The sequence below is a fragment of the Carassius carassius genome, chromosome 39 (genome assembly GCF_963082965.1).
Source record: "Carassius carassius chromosome 39, fCarCar2.1, whole genome shotgun sequence".
In the NCBI taxonomy this organism is placed as follows: Eukaryota; Metazoa; Chordata; class Actinopteri; order Cypriniformes; family Cyprinidae; genus Carassius; species Carassius carassius.
The window spans coordinates 3,440,920-3,467,217 of NC_081793.1; the positions used below are offsets into that span (position 1 = coordinate 3,440,920).

Below are 26,298 nucleotides of genomic sequence, written 5' to 3' on the forward strand. Positions count from 1 at the left end.
AAGTGGTTTCCAGGGTAGTAGTTGCTACAAAGGTTGTAACAAGGGTACTGGTTTCTGCAGAAGCTATGCCCAGGGTAGTAGTTTCTGCAGAAGTGGTTCCAAGGGTACTGGTTTCTAAAGTAGTAGTACCAAGGATAGTGGTTTCTGCCAAAGTGGGTCCTGTGGACGTGGTTTCAAGGGTAGTAGTTTCTACAGAAGTAGATCTTGCAGTAGTGGTTGCAGAGGCTGTAGATTCTGCAGAAGTGGTCACAAGGGTACTAGTTTCTAAAGAAGTGGTTTCCAGGCTAGTAGTTGCTACGAAAGTTGTGCTAAGGGTACTGGTTTCTGCAGAAGTTATGCCCAGGGTAGTAGTTTCTGCAGAAGTGGTTCCAAGGGTACTGGTTTCTAAAGTAGTAGTACCAAGGATAGTAGTTTCTGCCAAAGTGGGTCCTGTGGACGTTGTTTGAAGGGTAGTAGTTTCTACTGAAGTAGATCTTGCAGAAGTGGTTGCAGAGGCCGTAGATTCTACAGAAGTGATCACAAGGGTACTAGTTTCTAAAGAACTGGGTTCTGCATAAGTGGTTTCAAGGGTAGAAGTTGCTACAAAAGTTGTGCCAAGGGTACTGGTCCCTGCAGAAGTTATGCCCAGGGTAGTAATTTCTGTAGAAGTGGTTCCAAGGGTACTAGTTTCTAAAGAAGTGGATTCTGCAGAAGTGGTTTCCAGGGTAGTAGTTGCTACAAAAGTTGTGCCAAGGGTACTGGTTTCTGCAGAAGTTATGCCCAGGATAGTAGTTTCTGCAGAAGTGGTTCCAAGGGTACTGGTTTCTAAAGTAGTAGTACCAAGGATAGTAGTTTCTGCCAAAGTGGGTCCTGTGAACGTGGCCTCAAAGGTAGTAGTTTCTACAGATGTGGTTTCAAGGGTACTAGTTTCTAAAGAAGTGGGTTCTGCAGAAGTTGTTTCCAGGGTAGTAGTTGCTACAAAAGTTGTGCCAAGGGTACTGGTTTCTGCAGAAGTTATGCCCAGGGTAGTAGTTTCTGCAGAAGTGGTTCCAAGGGTACTGGTTTCTAAAGTAGTAGTACCAAGGATAGTAGTTTCTGCCAAAGTGGGTCCTGTGGACGTGGTCTCAAGGGTAGTAGTTTCTACAGAAGTAGATCTTGCAGAAGTGGTTGCAGAGGCCGTAGATTCTACAGAAGTGGTCACAAGGGTATTAGTTTCTAAAGAAGTGGGTTCTGCATAAGTGGTTTCAAGGGTAGTAGTTGCTACAAAAGTTGTGCCAAGGGTACTGGTTTCTGCAGAAGTTATGCCCAGGGTAGTAGTTTCTGCAGAAGTGGTTCCAAGGGTACTGGTTTCTAAAGTAGTAGTACCAAGGATAGTAGTTTCTGCCAAAGTGGGTCCTGTGGACGTGGTCTCAAGGGTAGTAGTTTCTACAGAAGTAGATCTTGCAGAAGTGGTTGCAGAGGCCGTAGATTCTACAGAAGTGGTCACAAGGGTATTAGTTTCTAAAGAAGTGGGTTCTGCATAAGTGGTTTCAAGGGTAGTAGTTGCTACAAAAGTTGTGCCAAGGGTACTGGTTCCTGCAGAAGTTATGCCCAGGGTAGTAGTATCTGTAGAAGTGGTTCCAAGGGTACTAGTTTCTAAAGAAGTGGGTGCTGCAGATGTTGTTTCAAGGGTAGTATTTTCTACAGAAGTGGTTCCAAGGGTACTGGTTTCTAAAGTAGTAGTACCAAGGATAGTAGTTTCTGCCAAAGTGGGTCCTGTGGACGTGGTTTCAAGGGTAGTAGTTTCTACAGAAGTAGATCTTGCAGTAGTGGTTGCAGAGGCTGTAGATTCTGCAGAAGTGGTCACAAGGGTACTAGTTTCTAAAGAAGTGGTTTCCAGGCTAGTAGTTGCTACGAAAGTTGTGCCAAGGGTACTGGTTTCTGCAGAAGTTATGCCCAGGGTAGTAGTTTCTGCAGAAGTGGTTCCAAGGGTACTGGTTTCTAAAGAAGTAGTACCAAGGATAGTAGTTTCTGCCAAAGTGGGTCCTGTGGACGTGGTTTCAAGGGTAGTAGCTTCTACAGAAGTAGATCTTGCAGTAGTGGTTGCAGAGGCCGTAGATTCTACAAAAGTTGTGCCAAGGGTACTGGTTTCTGCAGACGTTATGCCCAGGGTAGTAGTTTCTGCAGAAGTGGTTCCAAGGGTACTGGTTTCTAAAGTAGTAGTACCAAGGATAGTAGTTTCTGCCAAAGTGGGTCCTGTGGACGTGGTTTCAAGGGTAGTAGCTTCTACAGAAGTAGATCTTGCAGTAGTGGTTGCAGAGGCCGTAGATTCTACAAAAGTTGTGCCAAGGGTACTGGTTTCTGCAGAAGTTATGTCCAGGGTACTAGTTTCTACAGAAGTGGTGCCAAAGGTACTCGTTTCTGCAGAAGAGGTGCCCAGAGTGGTAGAGCCAACAGAAGTTGAACCAAAGGTACTATATTCTGCAGCAGTGGCTCCCAGTACAGTACTTTCTACAGAAGAGGTGCCAAGGGATGTAGTTTCTGCAGAGGTTGTACCTAGGGTAGTAGTTTCAATAGAAGTGGTGTAAAAGGTAGTAGTTTCTGCAGACGTAGATCCTGCAGAAATGGTGCCAAGAGTACTAGTTTCTGCAGAAGTCATGCCCATTGTGGTATATTGAACAGACGTGGTGCCAAGTGTAGTATTTTCTGCAGAAGTGGGTGTTGCAGAACTTGTTCCCATAGTACTTGTTTCTACAGAAGTGGTACCAAGGGTACTAGTTTCTAGAGAAGTGGGTCCTGCAGAAGTGGTTTCCAGGGTAGTAGTTTCTACAGAAGTTGTGCCAAGGGTACTGGTTTCTGCAGAAGTTATGCCCAGGGTAGTATTTTCTACAAAAGTTGTGCCAAGGGTACTGGATTCTGCAGAAGTTATGCCCAGTGTAGTAGTTTCTGCAGAAGTTATGCCCAGGGTACTAGATTCTACAGAAGTTTTGCCAAGAGTAGTGGTTTCTGCAGAAGTGGGGCCCCAAGCTGTATATTCTACAGAAGTCATACCAAGGATAGTAGTTCCTGCTGAAGTGGGTCCTGCAGAAGTGGTATCCAGGGTTGTACTTTCTACAGAAATGGCGCCATGGGTACTAGTTTCTGCTAAAGTGGTGCCGATGGTAGCAGTTTCTGCAGAAGTGGTTCCTGCAGAAGTGGTTTCCAGGGTATTAATTTGAATAGACGTTGTACCAAGGGTAGAAGTTTCTACAGAAGTGGAAGATTGACCCATTGTGGTTACTGTGGCAGATGTTTCATTTTCCACAGTTGTCATTTCAAACGTGGTAGTTTCCAATACCAGATCTGTAAAAGTGACCAAAGCTGTAGTTTCTACAGAAGTGGTGCCCAGAGTGGTGGATTCAACAGAACTGGTGCCCAAGATAGTGGTTTCTGCAGCAGTAGTGCCCAGAGTGGTCGACTCTACAGAAGTAGTGCCAATGATAGAAGTTTCTTCAGAAGTGGTGCTAAGGGTAGTCATTTCTGCAGAAGTGGGCCCTGCAGAATTGGTTTGAAGGGTATTAGTTTCTACAGAAGTGGTGTCAAGTGTAGCAGTTTTTGCTAAAGTTGTGCCAAGGGTAGTAGTTTCTGCAGAAGTGGTACCTAGGGCAGTAGTTTCTTCAGAAGTTGTGCCAAGGGTAGTAGTTTCTTCAGAAGTGGTACCTATGGCAGTAGTTTCTTCAGAAGTGTTGCCAAGGGTAGTAGTTTCTGCAGAAGTGGGTCCTACAGTACTGATGCCAAGGGTACTGGTTTCTGCATAAGTTGTACCCAGAATAGTTGTTTCTACAGAAGTGGTGCCAAGGGTAGTTGTTTCTGCAGAAGTGGTTCCCACAGAAATGGTTCCCAGGGTACTAGCTTCTATAGAAGAGGTGCCAAGTGTAATAACTAGGGATGAAGTGTTAGTATGAGCCATTGTAGTTTCAAAAGCAGATGTTAAGCCCGTCGTTGTCATAGCTGAGGTTATTTCAGCAGTTGTCTGTTCAAATGTGGATGTTTCCAATACTAGACCTGTTGAACTAACTGAAGTTGTAGGTGTAACAGAAGTAGTCATGCCCAAGGTAGTTGTTTTTGGTGAAGTGGGGCCCATGGTAGCAATTTGAATCAATGTGGTACCAAGAGTAGAAGTTTCTACAGAAGTGGGAGTTTCAGGCATTGTGGTTTCAACAGCAGATGTTAAGCCAGACATTGTTATAGCTGAGGTTGTTTCATCAGTTGTCACTTCAAATGTGGTCGTTTCCAAAACTACACCTGTTGAACTAACAGAAGTTGTAGTTTCAACTGAAGTGGAACCCAGGGTAGTAGGTTCTGCAAAAGTTGTGCCCATGGATGAACTTTCCACTGAAGTGGTGCCAAGAGTAGTAGTTTTTGCAAAAGTGGTTCCAAGGGTAGCATTTTCTGCAGAAGTGGTATCCATGGTAGTAATTTCTGAAGTGGTACCAATACTAGTAGTTTGAGCTGAAGTGGTAGTTGTTTCTGTCAATGGTATATCAAAGTCAATTCTTGTGCTTTTCAATGTAGTATGTTCTGTATGTGTGGGAGTGCTTAATGAAAGTGTACTTTGGGTTGTTTCAGGAGTTTTTTCAAATTCCTCACAAGGAAGAGTGGGTATGGCATCAAAGTCTGAAAGGTCAAAATCTGTTGCAAACTCTACATCAGCAGTAGCTGTAGTTTTGGTGTTTCTGCCTGGCTGTGAAAACACAATAGAGGCTTCTACTTGTATGGTTGTACCAAGAGTTATATCAGGTGGCCTGAAAGGAGTGGTGTTTCTCCTTGTTGTGGGGTCTGGATATAAAGGTGTGGTGGATGGAAGTATCCTTGTGGTTGTTTTAGGGGTTTCTTCAAATTCCCCACAATGAACTGTGGGCGTGACATCAAAATCTGAAAGTCCAAAATCTGTCCCAAACTCTACATCAGCATGAACTGTTGGAGTTGCAGTTTTGGTGATTCTGCCTGGTTGTATAGCCACAGTTGAGAATTCTGCTGTTTGGTTTGTTACAAGTGTAATATCAGGTGGCCTGAATGTAACCATGTTTATAGGTGTGCTGGATGGAAGCATTCTCCGGGTCGTTTTAGGGTTTTCTTCAAACTCCCCACAAGGAACAGTGGGTTTGACATCAAAATCTGAAAGACCAAAATCTACCCAAAACTCTCCATCATCATGAACAAGAGTAGGTGCAGTTTTGGTGATTCTGCTTGGCTGTGTAGCAGCCCTTGAGGTTTCTAATTTCTGGGTTCCATCAGGAGTCATCTCAGCTGGCCTAAAGGGTTGCATGCTTGTCCATGTAGTGGGGTCTGGATTTTTAGATGTGCTGGATGGAAGTATCCTTTGGGTCATTTTAGTGGTTCCTTCAAATTCGCCACAAGGAACAGTGGGTTTGACGTCAAAATCTGAAAGACCAACATCCATCCCAAGTTCTACATTAACATCAATAGTAGTAGTTGCCTGTCTATCTGTGCTTGGTGACGTTTCTAGACCGCCATCTACTGTTGCATCAGGTGGAACATCAAATGGTCCAGTGGTGACAATACTAGGAACACCGGACTCTGGAGGATCGATTCCAGTGTGGATCATAGTGTGTAAGGGGGCAGTGATTGTTGCCCAGTCTGGTTTAAAGGGAACTGTTGGTATTGGATCCAATTCCCAAATAAAATCGAATGGGTCTTGTCTTCGTTTTCTAATGGCATTTTTAAATGTCTGTTGAACACAGGACCCTTTGATTGTCCGTGTTTTACCAGTCATATCAAGAAAATCCACCTGGAGCATTCCATCCTTTAGAGAGGTGGCAAAATCATTAGATTAGACTAAGTAGAGACAAAAGCTTGAAGAATTGAAAAGTATGATTTTATAGGGTCATACCATGATTGCCGAGTGCTTCAATTTGACAAACACAGCATGGTGACTTTTCCAAAGGACTGGACGAGGCAAGTGCATGGGCATATCTTGAGAAAACAGAAGTAGATAGAAAGCGCCTTTTTACTTGTTAAAATCTTTCAAACAGTTACCAGTTTACATTTGTTATTTGCATTTTACAAGTTATTTCCATTCATTAACAAATGTTATGCATAAACATTGATTACATTTCAATAATCTATATTCATGAACAGAATCAAGCTGCTACAGTCAAATTATTGGAATAACCAGTACTGACCCAAAACTTTAACATTTATAATCTTCTTGGCTGGTAATTTTACAATCACATATGGCTTTCCACAGATAACTTCGGGTGATTTTCTTGTAGAAGGCACATCATGTGGCAGGAAGGCAGCATGACAGGTCGCAGTGCCGGATAAATTCTTCATTAGAAGACGATCAAAGTAAAGTATCCTTACAGAGTAGTACATCCTTCTGCCTCGAATCTAAAGATAAAACAGACAGTTTCACTTTTGTTCAAGGAATACAGAGTTGTCAATAGCAGGTGCATTGAGAAAATAAATATCCACTGTGTGCTTTGTGTGGACAAATACACATACATCCACACAGAGAGACCATAGTGTCATTAACAGCATCATATATATGTGTGAGTATTATCTGTGCACAACTTATTTAATAAAGGTCTCTGTGTATTTGAAAATGACAATACACGCAAACCCCATAATTTTGATATACATCTGTAAGACTCCACCCAAAGGCCTAAAAAGTGGATCTAGTGGCCTGGTCGAAGGTTTATTGCGTATTCAGTCTCTCACTTGCGCTTCTGAATTTATCAGGATTTAGTGTAAATTTTAGTTTAGCTCTGTGTACCATCTGACTCCAATTTTAAGGTGATCACTGAATATAGACAATGTTTCCAATTAAAAATGGATCTCACAGATCGATTATGCATCAATTTCGATATTTGGTATTCTGGACTAATTATACATTCAATTATCCGTTCAGTGGGGACCTAATGTCTCTTAAAGGCTCACATTGGCCTAACGTGGAATTCATGATCACAAACTTGCCAGTCTGATGTCAGAGGGTGTAGGTAGACGAATACATGTTTTGCATGCCGCCTACTGCTTATTACAAAAGTGTAGTTTATTTAGTCTTCTCCCATATAACTTGCTAACATCAGCGATAGACAGAAATCAGAAGGTCTCCGATGACATGCCTACTGCTCCGACCATTCAGAGCCTTCAGTTTAAGCTATCCTAGCTGTAAATCTGCAGTCTAAAAGTCAATGATATCAGGAGAGCTCAGAATAAATTATATATAACATTAGGAAAATTTTATCATGTCAGTTACATAATGAAACAATTAGAAGCCATTTTAGAAAGGATAGTGCAATTGTAAGTCACATTGTAGCTGCATGGCAACCCAGCTTCTGCAGACACTGTAGTCAGTCAGTCAGTCATGTTTATTTATAGAGCACATTTAAAAACAACAGCTGTTGGCCTAAGTGCTGTTCAGAACTTAAGCATATGACAAAATACAAGTCAACATAGGACACGGCAACAGATATTACAGAACAGTTATGCCAGTGTGCGTACTTATAAGCAACAGTAAATAAGTTTTAAGACGAGACTTGAAATCAGCATATGTTGGTCCAGTTCTTATATAGGGTGGCAACTTGTTCCATAACTGTGGAGCAGCCACTGAAAAGGCACGATCTCCTTTCGATTTCAAGCGTGTCGTTGGAACGGTCAACTGAAGACTACTAGTTGAACGAATTTCCCTAGAAACATTACACTGGAAAAGAAGGAGATCGGAGATCTAGGATGGAGCCAGTCCATGGAAACCCTTATAAACAAACAACAATATTTTAAAATGAATACGATATTTAACTGGGAGCCAGTGAAGAGAAATCAACACTGGTGAAATTTTCCCTCTTCATTGTTCCAGTTAACAATCGAGCGGCAGCATTTTTGACAAGCTGAAGATGAGACAATAGAGACTGTGAAACACCCAAGTACATTACAATAATCTAATCTGGACGAAATAAAAGCATGTATTACAGTGTTTATCAATGTCTCTTGATGTTAAGCATGACTTCATCTTTGCAATATTCTTTAGCTGATAAAAACAACCACAGCATTGATTGGTTTACCAAAAGTCAAAGCAGAGTCAAAAGTAATGCCTAAGTTTGACATGTTTATGAAGATTATCAGATAAAGGTCCCAGTTTACTGGTCACAACCTCTGTAGAAACAGGGGAGCCAAAGATTAAGACCTCAGTCTTAGACTCATTTAACTGAAGGAAGATGGCAGACATCCACTCTTTAACATCTCAGACAATCAAACAGACTTTGTAAACTGGAAACATTTCGGTGCAAGGGAACATAACACTGAGTATCATCTGCATAACAGTGGAATGAAATATTGTGTCTCTTAAATATAGCATACAAAGGAAGCATGTATAAAGAAAATCGAACAGGACAAGTGTTGGGCGATATGGTCATTTTTCAGATCATCATATCATCAGCCCATGAGATCGACATTACACTATATTATCGTGCATGGGTGGAGCAAGAGAGTCTATGGAATGACCAGTAATCCAAAAAATATATTTTAAAACATACTGATAAACTAACGTTAAATATTTAATAAAACCTATTTAAAACTGCTAGTTTATATATACAGGTCCTTCTCAAAAAATTAGCATATTGTGATAAAGTTCATTATTTTCCATAATGCCATGATAAAAATAATAATTTTTTTTATTTAATATATAAATTTCATACATTTTAGATTCATTGCACACCAACTGAAATATTTCAGGTCTTTTATTGGTTTAATACTGATGATTTTGGCATACAGCTCATGAAAACCCAAAATTCCTATCTCAAAAAATTCACATATTTCATCCGACCAATAAAAGAAAAGTGTTTTTAATACAAAGAAAGTCAACCTTCAAATAATTATGTTCAGTTATGCACGGAATACTTGGTCGGGAATCCTTTTGCAGAAATGACTGCTTCAATGTGGCGTGGCATGGAGGCAATCAGCCTGTGGCACTGCTGAGGTGTTATGGAGGCCCAGGATGCTTCGATAGCGGCCTTAAGCTCATCCAGAGTGTTGGGTCTTGCGTCTCTCAACTTTCTCTTCACAATATCCCACAGATTCTCTATGGGGTTCAGGTCAGGAGAGTTGGCAGGCCAATTGAGCACAGTAATACCATGGTCAGTAAACCATTTACCAGTGGTTTTGGCACTGTGAGCAGGTGCCAGGTCGTGCTGAAAAACGAAATCTTCATCTCAAAGCTTTTCAGCAGATGGAAGCATGAAGTGCTCCAAAATCTCCTGATAGCTAGCTGCATTGACCCTACCCTTGATAAAACACAGTGGACCAACACCAGCAGCTGACATGGCACCCCAGACCATCACTGACTGTGGGTACTTGACACTGGACTTCAGGCATTTTGGCATTTCCTTCTCCCCAGTCTTCCTCCAGACTCTGGCACCTTGATTTCCGAATGACATGCAAAATTTACTTTCATCCGGAAAAAAGTACTTTGGACCACTGAGCAACAGTCCAGTGCTGCTTCCCTTTAGCCCATTTCCTGCACACACCTGTGTACGGTGGCTCTGGATGTTTCTACTCCAGACTCCGTCCACTGCTTGCGCAGGTCCCCCAAGGTCTGGAATCGGTCCTTCTCCACAATCTTCCTCAGGGTCCGGTCACCTCTTCTCGTTGTGCAGCGTTTTTTGCCACACTTTTTCCTTCCCACAGACTTCCCACTGAGGTGCCTTGATACAGCACTCTGGGAACAGCCTATTCGTTCAGAAATTTCTTTCTGTGTCTTACCCTCTCGCTTGAGGGTGTCAATGATGGCCTTCTGGACAGCAGTCAGGTCAACAGTCTTACCCATGATTGCGGTTTTGAGTAATGAACCAGGCTGGGAGTTTTTAAAAGCCTCAGGAATCTTTTGCAGGTGTTTAGAGTTAGAGAACCTTTTCATGATATGCTAATTTTTTCAGATAGGAATTTTGGGTTTTCATGAGCTGTATGCCAAAATCATCAGTATTAAAAAAATAAAAGACCTAAAATATTTCAGTTCGTGTGCAATGAATCTAAAATATATGAGTTTAATTTTTATCATTACATTATGGAAAATAATGAACCATCACAATATGCTAATTTTTTGAGAAGGACCTGTAGTCAGGCGCAGCGGTCATATTGCGCGTCCTGTGACAAATTTGCCGCATCTGCGCACGGAAGTTATCAGTCTAAATGTTCTGCAGAATCAGTCAACGGTGAAAATCAATAGTAGATTTCTTTTAAAGTCCAACAGTTTAACACTAATGTTGGACATAAACGAACACGTTAAATATAAAGTATTCAAAACAGGACCATGGCATTGCATGTGCGATCGTTATTAAAGTTCAAAAGAGCAAACAGTCGGAAGTTATTATGCGAGTTAACTCGAGTCAGAATGTAAATGTGCACAGTTGCATTTGTCATCCATCACTGTGACATCAAGTGGACTTTTGAAGCTGAAATGAGTGGATTAAGCTTGGAATACTTGGATAACTTTCTTGTCGGGGGATTGTAATGCATCACAGGCAGTCAGGTACAAGGAAGAGAGACTACGTCTCCTTAAATTAGATAAGACAAAAAGTTGTATTTTTCGCAACCGGTTTATTGACTTGTAAAAGCAATTTAAGGCGGAATGTGACAGTCGGGTCTGTGTCTTCCCGGCAACTTCGGGTCCAGCTTTCAAATAATAGACTGGTCCAGGTATTAAATAATATTTTTGGACTATAAGCATTCTTAATGAGAGAGAAATAATTTGCCTTTTTTTGATAGTGTTTTGATAGTGAATCATACACTTTGAAAAATCATATGTTACTTGTAATTTTTCCCTCTTCCACTTTCTTTCTGCTTTTCTCCATTTCGGTATAATCACCCTAGTTTCATCATTAAACCAAGAATGTAAACAACTTCTAGGTCTCTTTAATTTACGAGGTGCAACAGCATCAAGTATATTTGAACATAGCCCATAAAACGTATTAACTAACTCGTCTGGATTAGCTCCAGGACAGTCAGACTCCATTTCATGAGTTATAGGGGAAATAAAATAAGCATCTAAGAATTTTTCAGATGTGGATGAGACATACCGGCCTACCGAGGCGGTGTGTGGTACCGGACTAGGAACAGCAAATGTTAAATATAATAAGACTTAGACAAAAAATTATTTGGTACCTACACCTCTTATTAAAAGGCCATAGGATAAAGTTAAATCAAGTGTGTGCCTTGGTTATTTGAGTGGGACCAACAACAGATTGTATAAGATTAAAAGGTGTCAATTTGTAGAAACTCCTTAACCATATGCTTTGAAGGACAACAAACATGTTAAAATATCAAGAGCCTATCTGCATTTGGCACAACAGAGGATAAAAAAATACAAGAACTCACTTGTAAAATCCTTATTGTACTTGGGGGGTCTATAAACAAGTATACATAACAGTGGATTACAACTGTCCATCTTAAATATCTGTACTTCAAAACTAGAAAACAATTCTTTGGCAAGTAGACAGCATTTTAAAATAATTTCTATAAGTAGTAGCTAAGCCCCCACCATGACCAACTGACCTAGAAAACAAATATTCTGTGATAAAGTAATCCATATGAAAACAACGCGATGTCCGTTTTTCACGTCTCGTTTCATTATCTTCTAATGTGACCACACCCCTGCACTGAACGCGCTATTCAGATTCTGTTTCAATGAAGCACACGGCTTGAATACGCCCATAAAACAGAAGACAACCCAGTAAGACTGTTCAAGTTTTAATTTTAATAGCAAATCCCCTTTATTTACAAAAAACCAAATGTTTACATTTCATTAATTAAAAGAAATAAAATTTGGGTGAAACTGGTTTACCGTTTTTCATAATTATATTACTTGCAGAAAAACTTTAATTGTAAATAAGTATAAAGAATGGCATTGGTTTTATTTTTAGTGATAAAAAGTTTTTTGTTTTTTTTAATTAGCATATTTTTGTGTTTTGCTTTGGTACCGAAATTGGTACAGAGAACCGTGGATTTTGACTGGTATCGGTACCGAATACTGAAATTTTGGTACAATGTCAACACATACATATATATACACATACATACATATACATACACATTCATACATATATATATACATACACATATACATAGACATTAGGGCTGTCAACGAATATTCTAAATTCGAATATGTATTCGAATATTTAAAAAAAAAACAATTTTGAAGGTGAAAATTAATATTCGAATAAAAAAAAAAGTGGAAAAAAAGGCCTGCGGTAGTAGAGGCGTGGTTGTTAGGTTTGCGAGTGGGCGCGCTAGCGCGCCTGAGGGTTCAGGCACAGGTCACAGCCTCACAGGAGTCGCACTGTCTGGCACAGCATCTCTGCTGAAAGTTGACGCGTCTTCATGGAAGATGCCAGCAAGTGCAGAGCCCAACTCGACCGCAGCAGAGAAAATGAGGTAAAATTGTTGACCCGCGAGATTGTTGTATGCAAGCTATTTAAGATACAGTTAGCATACCATTCGACCACTAGTAATGAGGTCACATCTCAAAAATGTGCACCCAAATGAGCATGGCATAATGTGTGGAACTCCAGCTAAACAGTCACGTCTTGACACTTAACGTTACTTTGCATCGCCCGCCACAAGCTCTTTGTCTGCAACACGACAAGAGGCCATAACGGATAAAATAATTTAGTTCATTTTTAAGGACATGAGACCGATCAGTATCGCGGATGGGGCAGGCTTCGGGGAGTTCTGTCAAGCAATGGATCCGAGGTTTGATTATTTATTGTTTCATGTCAAGGAAAAGTTCCATGTTTACCACAGCACAGCTCGCTCGGAGCATTCAATGTCAGTTCTATATGCTGCAAAACTTCAATTATTATTAATAATATTTGTTTCAATCACTGAATGAAGCCTGTTATATTTGGGACAACAGTCGCGACCTTAAATTGCTTGCACAAAAATTTGTTTGTTCATTTAAACCATTATGCGCAGAGAACGTGAGGGTGAGAGCATGAGGTCTGCAGTCTTGGCCATTAGTTGATTTCCTTGTTTTTGTGTAGGTAATACGTTGTCATATGTTTAAACTTAAATAGACTATCTATACAAGTAGTTATGTCTCTTTGTATTATTTTTGCCTTTTATTGACTTAATGCGCGTCATTGACAACATGCGCAACCAGATGTTCGAACAGTTCGAATATTCGTGTATTTTTTAGAGGGAATATTCGAACGTCAATTTTGAGCAATTTTGACAGCCCTAATAGACATACACACACACATATATATATACATACATATATACATACATATATACATATATATATATATATATATATATATATATATATATATATATATATACATATACATATATACATATACATATATACATATATATACATATATACACATATATACATATATACACATATATACATATATACACATATATACATATATACACATATATACATATATACACATATATACATATATACACATATACACATATATACATATATACACATATATACATATATACACATATATATATATATACATATATATATACATATATATATATACATATTGAAAGCTGTTCTGTGAAAGCGTTGGTTGGTTGGTTATCTTGCTTGGGACTTGTTTTGCGTTTTATGACTTCCTGTTGCCTTACTGAGGAATTCAGCTCGTGTTTCAGCCACAACCCTGATTGACTCTTTAATTTGTCTGGTTCGAGTCATTTCTGCTACAATTAACATTTTAATACTCCTGAACTAGGCTTGCCACGATAGACTGCGTTGACAGTGTTACCGCTTTAAAGCCGCAACACCAGTTACATTATCGCACCGTGACAACGTCCCCACCGTCGTTTAGATTTTTTAAAGTATGTTTTTTTTTATTAAAATATTTATTTGAAGAAAAAATTAATTTAGTTTTAAAAAAAACATAACTAATTAAAAACTGAACGCAGCTACATGCTGCTTGCCAAGAGAGTAACATCACAGATGCGCATAACCACATCATCTCTTCTCCCTGTGCTGCGTCTCATTAAAGACGAAACATTGGCCACATAGGATGAGGGTAGACAACTGACAGCCAACCTGAAAGCCGGCATCATATCTATTTTAAGGCAGTCGCACACCAGCCGAGAAGCGCAGTGCCACGTCTGTAAAATTCAAAAATTTTCTACGAGTGTATGAAACATTCGCCATATGTTCACGGCGCCCAGCTACGACTCAAATTCCTGCCGTGCCACAGAGCGCCATTTGCATATTTTAATATTAAATTTTTATAATAAAAGTTTTATAATAAAACGGTCATCCTCGGTAGGAAAGCAGTCAATGCACCCCGTGAGAGAAGAGGGAGAACAAAATGAGGAAGCCGACGTCGAGCCGCTGCCCAAAAAAAAAAAAAAAAAGTGTATATGACAGGTGACTATGTTTGATATCATTTTAAGTGTCTCAGTGTGCCTGGAACAATGTTCTCAACTTTAAAGTAGACAAAAAGATAACAGATCCTAAGAGTTGAGAGATATTTTGATTACTGTAATGGGAGTGCCCTTTTCCAGGGTCTTCCATGTAAATTACCTCCTGTTCCCTTTGATGTGTAAACTACCCTGGTGTGGGACCTGACTAAAATTCCAATTGTTAGTTTATGTCTTCATCTCGGGGGATGTTTGTCTTGGTCTGATGTATTTAAAGAACTACAGCAAAAGGATCAGGGCGATTCTGTAGCCAGAAAGCCTGTAGTGTAGGGATGCGCAAAAAATCGAATGCGATTTTCATGCACATCTCATCAGTAAAGATGCTCCTGTAATTAGAAGTATATCTCCAGCACGTGCGATCGGATCAGGGTTGCCAGGTTTTCACAACAAATCCTGCCCAGTTGCTTCTCAAAAGTAGTCCAAAACTAGTCCAGTCGCGCTTCCAGGAGGTTCCCCGATAAAAATTGCTTCCCGGGGTTACAATAAGTTTTTTAGCAGGGTTGACTTGGTAAAATTCGCATTTTAGGTGCCAAATATCACGTTAGATGTATTGGGGTCGCTTCGACCCGCGGACATGAAAAACAACCACAGACTTGGCAACACTGGTTGGCATTTACTTCACCGTCGTAATTCACTGACAATCTACACAAAATCGATGTTAAAATCACAGGCGTTCTTTGTCGATTTTGAAAACGATTTTTTGTTAGTTGTCGGTAGACTACAGCTCTGCCGCTCCACCTGAACCCGTGTTGCCAAGTCTGCGATTGTTTTTCATGTCCGCGGTTTGAAGCAACCCCAATACAAATAACGTGTTATTTAGCCCCTAAAATGTATTTTTTAACCCCGGGAAGCAATTTTTATCGGGGAACCTCCTGGAAAAGCAATTGGGCTAGTTTTGGACTAGTTTTAAGCAGCAACTGGGCAGGATTTGTGGTGAAAACCTGGCAACCCTGATCTGAACGCACGTGCTGGAGAAAATAGTTTTTAGTTAATATTTTTAGTTAACTGGACAATTAAATGCAAAAATGTTGGCTTAACTAGTGAAAAGATGCTGGTTCAACAATCGTTGGACCAACCTAGTATTAATTGTAAATTCGATTTGTAAGTGCAAGTTAACAAGCATACAAGTTAGGTTGGAGGTGGGAGCATGTGCACTGTAACGACCATGAAATTGGCGCATGTGCAATGAAGCTCGCCAACACCGAACAGACAAAGGAGCCTCACCCTAAATGTGGTGGATACGGTGAATAAGCTAAAGCCCCCAAAACTCAGCGTAGTCCTTTAACTTGCACTTATATTGCTCGTTTTGTGTTAATGTTAAACATAGAACATTTAAAGTATTTAGGACCGGTTGAATGAGATAGCACTTTAAATGAGTTGGCAGAAGAAAAAAAAAAAATTCAATTACTTTAAGAAGGAGTATGGCTTAAGTTACCAATGTGTTGCTGCTGACTTGAAATAAAACCTGAACCAAAATATCATGTAGCAGTTTTTTTTTACCTTGTGATGCGGTTTAAAAACATTTTTAGTCAACTGAACGTACTTAAAGGGTTAGTTCACCCAGATAGCAAAATTATGTAATTAATAACTTACCCTCATGTTGTTCCAAACCCGTAAGACCTCCGTTTATCTTTGGAACACAGTTTAAGATATTTTAGATTTAGTCCGAGAGCTCTCAGTCCCTCCATTGAAGCTGTATGTATGGTATACTGTCCATGTCCAGAAAGGTAAGAAAAACATCAAAGTAGTCCATGTGACAGAGGGTCAGTTAGAATTTTTTGAAGCATCGAAAATACATTTCGGTAAATAGCAAAAACTACGACTTTATTCAGCATTGTCTTCTCTTCCGTGTCTGTTGTGTGAGAGAGTTCAAAACAAAGCAGTCTGGATATCCGGTTCGCGAACGAATCATTCAGTTCACAAAATCGAACTAAATCGTTTTAAACTGTTCGCATCTCTAATATGACACCCCCCAAATTTAAGAAAATATATTTCCCAATAGTATTGAAGGCTTCTACAAACTATTTAGTCAGTAAACATAGCACTGCATAGTTTTTTTTTCCAATTATAAAACACTAGACAGAAACTTAGACATCATATAAGTGATTTATTTGAGCACTTGAAAAATACAATAAGAATAATTTAAGAAAAATAAGAACAACAAGAAAAATAAAAAAAAGATTTAACTTTGTTTGCCAATTACAGAAAATCCTGAGATTGCTAGAAATGCAGCATTTACAATGAATAACGATGCAAATAAGTGCTGATGTGCTGATGGCCACTTATACAAATGATAACACAAATGTGCCATAAAAGTAAATAATCCACTCTCTCTATTCACATAGACACGTTCACTTTGATAGCCGTGATCATACAGTAATAGCGAGCTGATTTGGGCTGATTTGCACTCAAACAGATGGTAATCATGCAGATACATTCACATTCAACATAAAACACTCACATATATACAAAACTGTTGAAAAATAAAACAAAGAAAAAGGCGATCGCTATAAGTTCCGCCTCCATCAGCTGACAGGTGCATCAGAGCACATCACGTGGGAGCGCCAAAATTCAAATATACTATCTTTCGCCAATCTTTCATTGATTATTTTTTTTCCAGTGGATCGTCTCATTCTGTTTGTGACACTGTACGCTGCAAAACCATGGCTTTTTTTTACTATCAAGACGCAGTTTCCAACCGTGAGTTATTCCATAACGGACACAAACAGTTCTGTCACTGAAGAACTGAAACGTAAACAAAGGAATTATGATCCATATTACAACGTTATTGCTTCGTTGCTTCGTTGGACCAAACGTGCTCCATGAGATGTCATTCAGTGGACCCTTACCTTTCTAACTAAACCGGTATTTACAGCTGTGGATGTGTTTATGACTCGTTATTACGACGGATCTAGTATGTACAGCGTTTCCATTGTTCATGTTTGTATGTTTACTGCTTACACAAAAGTCTTTATAAGCTTTCCATTTATAAGCTTTACAGTCTTTATAAGCTTTCCATTGAAAAACGGCGATCTGTCGTTGATGCTTGAGGCTTAGATCTTTATAATGATACATAGTTTGTCAAGATTAAATTTGTCCCATTTCATTTAATCCATTCATAAACACTGACACGTGCGAGGGGGGTTTTCAGGACGAGGGCATCGGGGTGCTGGCTAAGAGGTTTTAAAGCACATGCAAATGATGTACTTTTGTGATTCTGAATCAGTGCAGTGTCCTGTGAGTGTAACTACCAAAAAAGTTAACATTTGATATGAATGTACTGTATGTCACATTGTACAGTATATTGAGACTAGGGCGGCAAAACTGCAACTGATAGAATGTGCATTTGTTATATACTACAATATTTCTTCAAAAGCAGATCATGGAGACTTTTTAAATTGTCCACAAACAACAAACGTGATATCGCACACCTGTATATTTGACTGATATTTTTTATATTCAGTCATCGCAGGCTGGCACGGCAATCATTTCAGCAATGTTTGTGTGTGCTGTCTGCTTGTCACAAGATCGCATGCGTCATTAAATGAAACTAGCATGAAACTATTGTGTGCCATTTCAAACTTTTTTCCCCCGATCATTTTGAGGGAAAAACTGAACCATTTCAAAAATTGATCATCTGCGAATCAGCATATTAGAATGATTTCTGGATCATGTGACATTGTCGACTGGAGTAATGATGCTGAAAATTCAGCTTTGATAACAGAAATAAATTACATTTGAACCCTTTAACTGTCCCCCCGTCCAATTTACGGGACGCCTACATTTACTTTGTATTAGTATTAACTAATTGTACTATTGTACTTTGTATTAACTTTTCTCCAGTAAAGGCTGATTTATACTTCTGTGGCTTTCAGTGATGCGCTGGTCAATGTATAAATAACCTGCACCTGACCGATGTTTTCAACTAACCCGCCCGCAACTCGGACCACAAAAAAAGAAAATGAAAATATTGTACCCGACCCGCTTCCTGACCAGCATTTTTTAAAAGTAGTAAATGCGTCGCCCCTTTATATTAATTTAATGACTTAAATAGGCTACATCCTACAGGATAATAAGCTTTATGACCGCACACATAAGGCTTGCCACAAATAACTGGTTAAAGTAATGATTACGAATATGTCTAAATACATACAGTCAGCATCTAGTCATAGCTGGGGGCGTGGTGAGGGCGGAGTCGGGGTGGGGGAAAACACAGCGAACATTGTGTGTATTTGAATAACAAAAATGCACATATTGAGCGCTAATTCCCAGAGATGCGTAAAACAATTGTACCGTATTTTCCGCACTATAAGGGGCACTTAAAAGCCTTTAAATTTTCTCAAAAAAACGACAGTGCGCCGTATAATCCTTATATATGGATCAAGGCACTCTGTAAAAATGTTGACATTCCCTTTAGCACAGCTCCATCTAGTGGATGCATAACGCAAACCCAGTCAAACGTTTGACTGCAGTATCTTCTATTCTATGCGTCTTAGAATCCGGTGCGCCCTATACATGAAAACAGTTCTGAAATAGGCCATTCATTGAAGGTGCGCCTTATAATCCAGTGCGCCTTATAGTGCGGAAAATACAGTAGTCTCTTTTAACTTTAATTTCATATACACTAGTCCATATGGATATTTGATTCATTGTACAGCCCTACAGTAGATGTATTCATTCAAAAATAGCAACATTTCCATGACGTTCTGCTTTATACAGCAAGATCCATTTTTGACTGGATTCCGCGATTCTATCCTTGTCGCTTCGCAAACACAGACAGGGTGAATTTATGAATGAAATTGTGAAAGTTCAGACAAAACTAAGTTGTTACGTATCCTCACACTTTTTTTAAGTGGGTATTCGGAAATCCTTGGCCTTTTCTAGTGGGTATACGGCGTATACCTGCGCATCACGTAGACTACAGCTCTTAGCAGGTGCGTTTTCATGCGAGTTTAGGTTCGACACTAGGCTACATAGTTTTGCTTAAGGTAGAATGATAAGGCAAATTGTATGCATGCCACATTCTGAAACAACCTTACACAGTTTTGATAAGGTTAATAATGAACAATATTAACTTAGCCTGCCTGTGATGAAATGCCGACTGCACACACACATGCTTAGTCTTGGGATTCCACAACTTCCCTTGATCATCCTCACAATTTATTGCTTGTAGCTATTTTGTCATCCTTTCCGGTTCTGTATGTTTATTAGGAAGGATGTATAACTTAAATTAATAATTTTTTAGTTTATTGGATGTACAGAAAACGACAGTAACTCTTCGGCATGATTGTCCCATTTATTTCAATTGGCTCCAAGGCAATGTTTTCCCCCACGGGCTAAATTCACATCACATGACGGGGCATTCCCGGGGGCGTTCCCAGACCAACCGTCTGTATGTATTAGCAAGGAGAGATTTAATTATTTAGTAATAAACTGGTGTTTTCTGTGTCGCAGCGGACTCATGAGAGATGAGAAATGCATATTTCATATGGATTACATAATCAGAGTAGCCTATTTATTTTGGTTTGAATATTTTCGTTTAAAAGTAGACATTTCAAGCTTTCTGTGATATATTACCTATATTTCTTTTTAAACCAACTGACTGAAAGATTAAGACACTACCTGAACCAAAATTTCACCCAAAGTTTCGACAGCTTTTTTCTTAGCATTTTCAGAATCTGGAAAATTACGGTGGCTTATTACTGCAGTCAGTAGAGCGATATGAATGTGTGTGATGTACGGCATGATAAATGCTCGTCACTACTTCTGCCGAAATTTTGTCAGCCTGAGGGTCATTTGGTTTATTGAAAAACGATTGCACTGATTTGCATATTTCGCTTCACTTTGTATTCTCCACCATGCTGCTTAACCTGAACGAACAGCGCGCGCGCGCTCTCCAATTTAAGATGGTTTACAAGGTTGAGGAGGTGTTCGTGCACCAGTAAACAGTTTGATTGATGTACGACTCAGCCTATCGACTAACGCTTTTATTGTTCTTCTCTGAACTACTGGACATAAGTTAACAGTGCGCCTATGGACATATCCCTGTATTTATTAGGCAGGGTCAAATGAAAAAGCGGGACAGATGCTCAATTTGCGTGAGGCGGGACAAAGGGTAAAATTTATGTACTGTACAACATAAAGCGGGACAGGTGGTCACTATTCGCGCTAGTTATTCAGCCAATAAAGTGTAGGCCTATGCATTTCAAAATTGTGTCTAGTACTATACAAATTACAAAGGTTTAATTGGCATCTTTATTTCAAACGACCCAACCAACCGCGACCTGAACATCATAAAATATTTTTGGATAACTCGTAACCGTGGGTCACCCGCTCATTTTGGATCAACCCGTGCATCACTGGTGGCTATGCGTCAGTTTTTATTTATACTTCTGCGTCGTGGTCCAGGTTGAAGTGCAGTACACACTCAAACTGCTAGTCTGCAGTGTCCACGGACATGTTGCTGGTGTAAACCACAGTACCACGAAAAAAGCCAAAGAATATCAAATCATTAAATCATTTAAAACTACAAAAAGGGGACAACAACAGAATAAGAAAATATGGCATTCTTTCAATCTCCACAAGGACTTGTACCAGGGCAGATCAACATTGTTGGTTGCGGACAATGTATAATGCTATTTAGTATAACATGATTAAACTTGTTCTTCGTGTTATTTTATATAAGAAGGTGTAGCCTAACATTAAACTATATTACAGTGCACAAACACAAAAAACAAGTACATACAGGGAGGGGGGGGGGGGGGGGGGGTTCTAACAGAGCAATCACAGCGCTTGCAGTCTGTGTAGAATCAATGCGCTGTTAGATTTTTGGAGAGAAGCAGTCAGGCTACAGCATACTACATAGCCTACATGGCATGAGTAGCTACGGTGTAGAACTATTAGTTGGGCTTTACGGCTGTAATCAAAGCAGGTCTGCTTATGAATGCTACTTTATCAGATGATATGAAAATGCCATGGAAACTTTTCTGAAGACAGTCCTTTCCCTTCAGAGATGCATTCATATCAAACGCCTGTGACGGGTTTTGATTTTGCAACATGCATAGCTCATGATTATTCAACCAAGTCAAACAGCACAAACAAATCAATGTATGGGAAACATTGCTAATGTGTATCTAAATAACAGAAATGTGTTTAAATCATAGCACCGTTATAGAAAAAAAAATTGCAATGCATCTTGATATAGAATTGTCCAGCCCTACTGGAATCCTGTGTAATCTATGAAAGACTGCCATCATTCAAATGATGAAAAAGTACTGCAGTAAGTAAATGTATTTTGCAGCACCATGAAATAGAGCAGAAAATGAAACCATACCTAATTTCATCCATCCAATATATATTGTCATATCTCCCAGCCCTATCAGTAGCAGTCTTTGCATGACATTTAGGGTACTGCTAAGTAGGGGTGTGCACGGAGTGTCAAACATTCGAATATTCATTCTGCTCTAATTATTCGATAAATAAAAATATTCGAATTGACATTTTTGCTTGCCATAAAAAAGAAAAGAAAAAAAAGTCTACAATAGAACCTAATTCGGTCACTTTCTGTGATTCTCCACGGCATATTTGAAGATGCAAGCAAAAAATAATTAATGAATGAATAAGAACTGCGGTCTTCTATAGTACTTCAAATATGCCGTGGATCACAGAAAGTGACCGAATTCAAGAACATTGTTGCGGCATCTCTCAAGCAACAAATAAACACCGCTAACTGGTAGAATGCAAACTCTTCTCGCGTCCGCCCTAGACCCTCGGCACAAACATGTCAGATTTCTCGATGAAAACATGAGAGAAGAAAAAAAAACGTTTTTGAAAATTATCAGAGCATTTTCCTTGATGCGAGTGGTGCGGATGCAGCTGCCGCCACCAACGTTGAAGAGGATGCAATGCCCACTCGTCGGAAAAGGCTTAGCCAGTTCTTCAGCGATGATTACAGAAAGTCCAGCCGAGACGAGTGGAAACAGTTGTTGCTGGAGCCATGTATTCCAGCAGATGAGGATCCCATTCAGTGGTGAAACGAAAACACGAAGCGCTTCACAAAACTTATTCACTTAGAACACCGTTATTTGTGAGTCTGCCTCGCATTTTCTGTGTCTTTACACACCAGAACAGTGCGTGACGCGGCGCTGGCTCTCTGCTGCTGCTGTAGAGGGAGGCTTTTTTTTTTTTTTTTTTTTTTTACACACCTACGCCTACTGATAAAGGACACCGTCAACAGTTTTGACGGCAAAATAGACTATGTTTGACAGGTGCAATATTTGAAAATCGATAAATTTATTTTTTAAATTGCATTTATATCTGAATTTGTCAACCTATAGACTTTCAAACGTCAAAATGTCATAAATTAATATATATTTGTGTACAAAATGACAAACATATCTTATTATATTTTGCCTGGAAACGCTTCCAACACGCTTGCGTGTCGCGTGAAAAATAGGCGTCGGTTCTATTTCGAGCATGCACGCGTTTTCCGCGTCTCACGCAGGCAGTCTGCAAGCTCTAACCTGTTAACATGGGAGCCGAGTTCAAAACGGACACGCCACACAGCTGAGACGCTTGCGCCACGCATCCAGTGTGTCGCCGGCCTAAGGAGCCAACTTTCCTTCGATCATGTTTACATGCCTGTGTTTCTTAACAAGAACATGTAAAACAATAGAAAAAAAGAAAAAAAGATTTGCTGACAGTTTCAAAGTTTCAAAGTTAAGTGTAAGCTACATTCTGTACAATAGCCTAATTGCTGCAGGCTGCTTTACGTTTTTTCTTTGTTCTTTTTTTTTTTTTGCTTTTAATCTGTACTTTTGTTTGTTTGTTTGTACGCATTGTTAAAGGTTTTCAGCTACAAAACACGATGCGTTCAAGCTTATTGTGTGTAAGCTTGTTCAAAAATGACGGAAATGATAAATGTTGCTGAAAAATAACGTCTGTCACATTAAACTTAATTTAAATAAACGAATATTCGTTTTTTTGTGAGCTCAAATATTCGAATGTGATATTTGCGGAAAACGCCCATCCCTACTGCTAAGAGAATTTCTTACCCATTTTAGAGCATAGCAGTCTTTGAAATGGGTCCTCAGCAGCATTGATGGCCCATCATTCCTTTGGATACACTGACACTGCTTTTGTGAGAGTGAATCAGTCCAGTTGGTCTCTGCAAAAATAATTTGAAAATTTTGTTAAAAAAAAAAGGTGTTGATAAACCGAATGCAACATTTGATATCTATATACTATAAACATGTATTTTTCTTATATGGGATTAAAAAAAAAAAAAAAAAGACTATTTGAAGCTTTACAAGCCATTAACCAAACCAACCCAATGAGGTGAACCACAACATTATCAACCTTTATTTCATAAGTTTATGCTAGGATGCATAAAACTCGACAAAGCAGTTTAATAGATGACGCACTTATCTTTTGAATGAGCAATTTTTACTATACCAGTATTTTTTAATTGGCTGTTAAAGTTTATATTGGAATAATACAGGACACTTTTTCTTTTACAATTCGTTGGTGCAAAAATGCACACCTTTTGGAGAAATCTCGCACTCTGTACACTTTAAACTAACTAGCGGCGCCAGGATTTTTATTGTAGGTGGGCCTCCAGAAAACTGGATAACTATAACTAGGAAAGGCATTTATAAAAATGTGGTAAAATTAAGTTTTTAGCAAGGCAAGCTGGTTTATTAGACGTTAACTCTTTAAAATTATTAGCAGGTGCCTTGATTCAACCCCATTTTGATTATGCTTCCTCTTGGTACAGTAGTTGTTTCCAAGTTATGAAGAATAAATTGCAAAAGGCTCAAAATAAATTAGTTCTATGGAAGCATATGGGTAGAAATATTCAATTTGGAATGTAATATGCAAAATGACAATGCAATATGTAAAATGGCAATGCATTTCTGTATTTACATTTACATTTTCCAATACATTTGTGCAACATAATTCGTGCTGCTGCGACTTGCAAGAGACCCCGTCAAATTATTTCTAGGTTATAGTATTGTATAAATATTGTCCCACTAATAAAACAGTGCAAATATTTGTCTCCTTGGATAACAGTGAAGTGGAAATAAATAGTTAAATTTATGAAATAAAATTAAATAGGATTTTTTGGGAAGGTAAGTCTGGCCAGTTATACAGCAACACGAGTCAGATGAGTCTGAAGATCTGAGCTGAATTTGGTGAAACATTAAAGTTCTAGTCTGTGTCAATTACTCTCATAATATATAATAATAATACCCGTTATTTTTCGGTATAAGTTGCATCAGTCCAAAAATATGTCATGAGGAAAAAAACATAAGTCGCACTCATTTATTCAGAACCAAGAGAAAACATTACCGTCTACAGCCGCGAGAGGGCGCTCTGGGGTAGGCTACAGGAGCACTGAGCAGCATAGAGCTAATTGTACTATTTTTATTAGGGGTGCACCGAAATTTCGGCCGCCGAAAATTTTCGGCGAAATGGCATTATCGGTTTCGGGCCGAAAAAAAAAAACAGCCGAAAACGTAAACCGAAAATGAATGTCACCCGCCCCTCCCATCCGTGAGCAAGCGCTTAGGTTTCACTCACGGTCGAGCTGTTATCACGCGTCTGCCTATCAAAGATTAAGCATGTCAAAGGGCTGTCACAATCAAAAAAAGCTTGTCACAAAATCTGCACAATCGATCGGACCAACCAACACAAGTTTCGAAAACGAAAACAGGGAATCGATTTTAACGGCCTTCTCTCGGAGCGCGTCCAGCTCGTCACTATGCGAACGCGCGTCACACAGCAACTGCAGGTTCTGACACACACACACACACACACACACACACAGCCTATAAGTGCATAATATCAATGTAGCCTTCAGTAATGTTTTTTATTGATGTTATGGCAGTCCACATTGCTGACTTTTGCGCGTCTCAAGCGTCCTCTTTACGTTCGCCCTAATGCCGGTTTAGTTATATATATTTGGATTGGTGGATTTTTTTGCACAATTTTTAAAAAACTTTTATTTGATGGAACAAAACTTGAACAATTATTATTTATATTTATTGTAAAAAATATTTTATGTTTTGTTATGTAACTTAATAAAAGTTTGATTATTATATTGTGATTTTTCAATTCAGATCCATTAAATCCAAGCAATATATATATACACGTTTTTAAAAGCCATTTTCGGCTTCGGTTTCGGTTTTTGGCCAAGTGCATCCTAAATTTTCGGTTTCGGTGCAGAATTTTCATTTCGGTGCATCACTAATTTTTATTTCAGAAATGTAACTATATAAATTTTTACAATTATTTATCAATGTCACACACACACATACCTAGTGGCTTATGACTTAAAAGATGAGTGGTAAATGTTACAGACATGGAACTGTTCAGTCTATTATTGATTTTTATTTCCACTTCACTTCCAAAGAGACAGAACTATTTGCACTGTATTTATCAGTGGGACAATATTCATACCATACTACAACCTAGAAATAATTTGCAGTTCTCAGCAGCATGAATTATGTGCCCAGCTACATCTGATTAAAATATTATGCTAACAGTGAGCGGTGGTTTCAGACATTACAGTGCTTCACTCGCACTGACTCTTATTCTGCCTGAAAGAATGAAAAGACCAAGCTGAAGGTGGAGCGATTCGACCAATCAGATGAAAGCAGCGTTTCAGCTCCGCCCACAAGTGCGAATAAAATATTGAAGCCATAAACCGAAATGATCAAAACGTACACGCACCAACGGTCTTCTGTTCTCACTTGAATCCTCTTCTTGAGATTTGGGTCTCTTGACCTTCTGCAAGCCCCGCCTTGTTCATGCAGTGATTGACATGGTGCGAGGGGGCGGACATGTGATCGGCTTGGAATGCATTTTCAATGTGCGCATTGA

The 26,298-nt window shown here is 39.2% G+C and overlaps 1 protein-coding gene across 1 annotated transcript in view; it reads right to left on the reverse strand.

Moving 5' to 3' along the window:
• Positions 1-2,514: 2,514 nt before the first annotated feature.
• The window catches only part of LOC132120933 (mucin-2-like), a 28,493-nt gene continuing 4,709 nt past the window's right edge, over positions 2,515-26,298 (reverse strand). The window contains exons 3-8 of the mRNA XM_059530153.1: positions 23,469-23,581; positions 6,144-6,351; positions 5,852-5,934; positions 3,763-5,764; positions 3,239-3,492; positions 2,515-2,574 (exon numbers count right to left, since the gene is read on the reverse strand). Of these exons, the coding sequence (XP_059386136.1) occupies positions 2,515-2,574; positions 3,239-3,492; positions 3,763-5,764; positions 5,852-5,934; positions 6,144-6,351; positions 23,469-23,581 (2,720 nt within the window). The remainder of the gene's footprint in view (positions 2,575-3,238; positions 3,493-3,762; positions 5,765-5,851; positions 5,935-6,143; positions 6,352-23,468; positions 23,582-26,298) is intronic.